Source organism: Miscanthus floridulus, chromosome 9, assembly GCF_019320115.1.
Source record: "Miscanthus floridulus cultivar M001 chromosome 9, ASM1932011v1, whole genome shotgun sequence".
NCBI classification, from domain to species: domain Eukaryota; kingdom Viridiplantae; phylum Streptophyta; class Magnoliopsida; order Poales; family Poaceae; genus Miscanthus; species Miscanthus floridulus.
The window spans coordinates 128331249-128335649 of NC_089588.1; the positions used below are offsets into that span (position 1 = coordinate 128331249).

Below are 4401 nucleotides of genomic sequence, written 5' to 3' on the forward strand. Positions count from 1 at the left end.
TCCGGCGCCAGCAACCACATGACTGGCTCCAATGTGGATTTCACCGAGGTCGACAGCGGCATGACAGGGTAGGTGAAGTTTGGGGATGGCTCGAAGGTGGAGATTGGAGGCCGTGGCACCGTCATTTTCCGGTGTCAGAACGGCGAGCACTGCACGCTGATGGATGTATACTACATCTTGCAGCTGCGCTCGAGCATCGTAAGCATCGGGCAGCTGGACGAGCGCGAATGCGAGGTGCTGATCCAGAGCAGGATCTTAAGGATTCAGAATCAGGAGCGGCATCTTCTCACCAAGGTAAAATGCTCTAGTAATCGACTGTACCTGCTCGATTTGAACGTGGAGCAGCCGATGTGCCCGTCGGTGCGACACACCGAGGATCCGTGGCTGTGGCATGCTTGGTTTAACCACCTCAGCTTCGACGCACTCGGTCGGCTGGAGAAGATGGTCTGAGTGCTGCCCCACATCGAGCACGCGGGGGAGCTGTGTGATAGCTGCCTGGCTAGGAAGCAGAGGAGGCTGCCGTTCCTAAAGGCGGCCATGTGGCATGGGGGAAGCTGGCGGCTTCAGCAGCACCTTCATCATTGAGCACTTAGTCATCTACAGTGGTGGAGACGCTGGAGAGGAGGTGTCGACCACTCCAGCAGTGGATCCGACCACTCCAAGGGTGGAGCCGAGTGGTCCTATAGCAATGCCGACCACTCCAGGATTGGTGCCGAGTGGTCCAGCAGTGGTGCCCAGTGCTCCAGTAGTGGTGCCGAGCGCTCTAGCAGTGGTACCGACCACTCCAGCAGTGGTGCCGAGCACTCTAGCAGGAGTGCCGACCACTCCGATAAAACTGGGGACTCCCTCATCAACACCGATCGAGTTCATGTCTGCTCCAAGCGACATCAGCGAGTTCATGGATGCCTTCCACGACGGCAAGGAGGTGTGGTTTCGTAGGTTGGACAACAGTGTCAGCAATGCAGGGGCCTCAGGCCTAGTGAGTCGGCTGCTCAGCGATCTAGAGTTGCTTCTCATCAGTGTAGAGGATCCGCCCAAGTTCGCGCTAGCTGGCTGAACGCGATGCCAATTGGCGATAGGCGATGCTGGAGGTGATGAAGGTGATCGAGGAGAATGAGAGCTGGGAGCTCGTCGACCCGCCTCTAGGATGTCGTCTGCTCGGACTGAAGTGGGTATACAAGGTGAAGCAGGACGGGCGCGGCGCCATCGTCAAGAACAAGGTGCTCCTCAACGCCCACGGCTTCGTCCAACGCGAAGGCACCGACTTCGAGGAATTCTTTGCGTCGGTGGCACGCATGGAGTCCGTCTGACTGCTGCTGGCTCTGGCAGTGGCGAAGGATTGGCACGTTCATCACCTGGACATCAAATCGGCCTTCCTCAACGGCGAGCTGGCAGAGACAATCTTTGTCAAGTAAGCTCCGGGCTTCACCATAAAGGGAACAGAGCACAAGGTGCTCCGACCGTGCAAGGCGCTCTATGGGATACGACAGGCCCCGCGGGCGAGAAACGCCAAGCTTGACGCCACGCTGGGCACGCTTGGGTTCACACGCTGCACAACCGGGCACGCGCTCTTCACGCGGCGACGGGGGAAGGAGGAACTCGTCGTTAGCGTGTATGTGGATGACTTTATCATCACCGGTGTGCATGCAGTGGACATCGACGGCTTCAAGCGTGAGATGGCAGCTCATTTTCGAATGAGCGATCTCGGCACGCTCTCCTACTACCTCAGCATTGAGGTGAAATAGGGGAAGGAGGCTCCCACACTCAGTCAGAGCGCGTACGCGGCGAAGTTGTTAGAGCGGAGCAGCATGGCTGATTGCAAGCCATGCGCGACTCCGATGGAGAAGCAATTGAAGCTGTCAAAGGCTAGCACCACGGCGAAGGTGGATGCAATACTCTACAGGAGCATCGTCGGCGGGCTGCGCTACCTAGTCCACACGAGGCCGGACATTGCGTTCGCTGTGGGCTATGTCAGCCACTTCATGGAGGATCCCCTAGAGGATCATTGGGCCACGGTGAAGTGGCTGCTGTGCTACGTCAAGTGCACGGTGGATCAAGGGATCGTCTTCCCCAAGACCAGTGGCAGAAGTTGGTTGCGGCTCACGATCTTCAGCGACGCAGGAATGGTGGGCGACATCGAGGGGTGGAAGAGCAATTCAGGTGTGCTCGTCTTCCTTGGCTCGGCCCCAATTTCGTGGCTATCGTTGAAGCATAAGGTGGTGGCGTTGTCTACGTGCGAGGCAGAATACATGGCGGTGGCTACAGCGGCGTGCCAAGTCGTGTGGCTGTGCCGGCTGTTGGGCGAGCTGACCGGCGAGGAAGCTCGTCCGTCAGCACTGATGGTGGACAACTAGCCTGCCCTCGCCCTCGCCAAGAACCTGGTCCTCCACGACCGGAGCAAGCACATCGACATCAAGTTCCACTTTCTCAGGGACCATGTCGATGGAGGGTAGATCGTCATCGAGTTTGTCGAAACTAGTCGGCAACTCGCTGATATCCTCACCAAGTCACTTGGCCGTCTTCGGTTCTTGGAGCTGAAGAAGGAATGGCATGGTGGAGGTTCCGACCTCGGGTTAGTAGCAGGATTAGGAAAAGAATTGTAAAATGTAATCTGCTGCTCCCCTTCTTTCCGGCGCATGCGCAATAGGGTGGTGGCCTTTGGTCAGCCCTGCTGTCCAATCACTGCTCCTGTAGCAGCATGGCAGTAGGCCATGCCATGTAATGGTAGGTATATGTAGTTGGTGTACCTTTGTACTAGGAGTAGGCAGGAGTTGGTGTACTCGCCATACTCCCTTGTACCCGGAGGGTACAGCTAGAGTTGTATATATACTCATGACATAGCAATAGAAATCTTCAGTTCAGCAAGCCACACTTGAAGCAGAGTTTGGCCAACGCTGGTGCTTGTGCTGTGTGTGCTCTGAGCTCACCCCCTTCTTCAACCTCTTGCCGACCAGTGCGAGTGTGTACTGGTGAGCTGATTGCTCACCTGTGCAGGGAGTCCTCGGGCCAACACAAGTTGGGATCCAGCGTGGTAAGAACACTAATTCCAAATACATTGTTGCTGTGTGTGTTGTTGAATTAAAATTGCCATATCCTTGTTAATTGTTAATCGGTAGGTTGAACATGAGAAGTTGGTTCATTGCTCAATAGAGGTGGCACCACTGTCTGTTCTTTGGAAAGAAATGTCTCATCTGTCATGGATGCATATGCAACTGTGGGCTGTGGCTGGCCCTTGGCCATGTAGCACGGCATGCATGGATCCTGCCTCCTTAATGGCACATGAAACTTGATTCAGATCTTGACAGAAAAAGAAGAGAGAAAGTTCTCATCAGGCGTCAGGTTTTGGATTACGATCTATAGGCATGCGAGTCTGCAGACAGACAGCAAGCGACATTGAAAATAGACAGCTGTGATTGTGAGATGTTAGATTTTAGTTGAGCACGTTTCGTTCACCTAAGTTGCTCAGTGGAGACTGTTTTTTCCTCACTTATGGTGGCCTGGGCATCTTTTACATCAATAGGTGATAATTCTGATTGCTGAAATGGATGTTGAGCATTAGTTTTCAATTGTAAATTATCCACTGTTGTGTTGAGCATCTGGATGGGTTTTGCACTTTTTGGTGTAGAGTCAGGAAGTTTTGTTTCAATTCTGCACTATGTGTTATGTAACTATAGAGTCAGCGAGTTTTGTTTCAATTCTGCACTATGAGCTATGTAGCTGTGCACTATGTGTTGCATTTATGCTGCTGTTAGAGTTCTGAAAATATATGTGTTGCATTTATGCTGCTGTTAGAGTTCTGAAAATATATGTGTTGAATTTATGATGCTGTTACAGCTCTGATGCATTTATCTTCAGTATACCAGTCATCTACTTATTGTGAGCCTCTTCATTGTAGTTTTTGATAGTATCATATTGCTGCAGCAAGACCGAGATGTGAGCATACTGCAGGAAGACTGAGATGTGAGCATACTGCAGGAAGCCATAAAAGACTGGTGCCTTTAATCCTTCAAAATGGAGAACATGGGTTATGGAATTGAGAGGGAGATTGGGCTGACAGCAGCAAACAGACAAGGGCTGGCTAGTAGATCAATACAACTACGGAAACATCGATTTCAGTATACAGTAGAAACTGGCTCGCAGATAGATCTATTGTCCTTATTTTCAATTTCAAGTATATTGCTTTGCTATGAGCAATTCAGACAGTGTAATGTACAAGTATGCACTATGCAGTACACTTGATAACTCATGATGTTATGCTATATTTGATTAATGAAAACTATTATATTATATTATTATATATAAATATATAATATATCTTTTATATCGATGGTTCTAAAAATATTATAGTCATCTCCATCTTATTTATGCTTGCTTTGTTTTCTATCGTATAGCAACACAATG

The 4401-nt window shown here is 51.0% G+C and overlaps 1 protein-coding gene across 1 annotated transcript; it reads left to right on the forward strand.

The window, feature by feature from the left end:
- The first annotated feature begins 1838 nt into the window (after positions 1-1838).
- Positions 1839-2354, forward strand: LOC136480895 (secreted RxLR effector protein 161-like). Its single transcript, XM_066478326.1, has one exon. It carries the CDS (start codon positions 1839-1841, stop codon positions 2352-2354), a length of 516 nt encoding a protein of 171 aa, XP_066334423.1.
- Positions 2355-4401: the final 2047 nt, after the last annotated feature.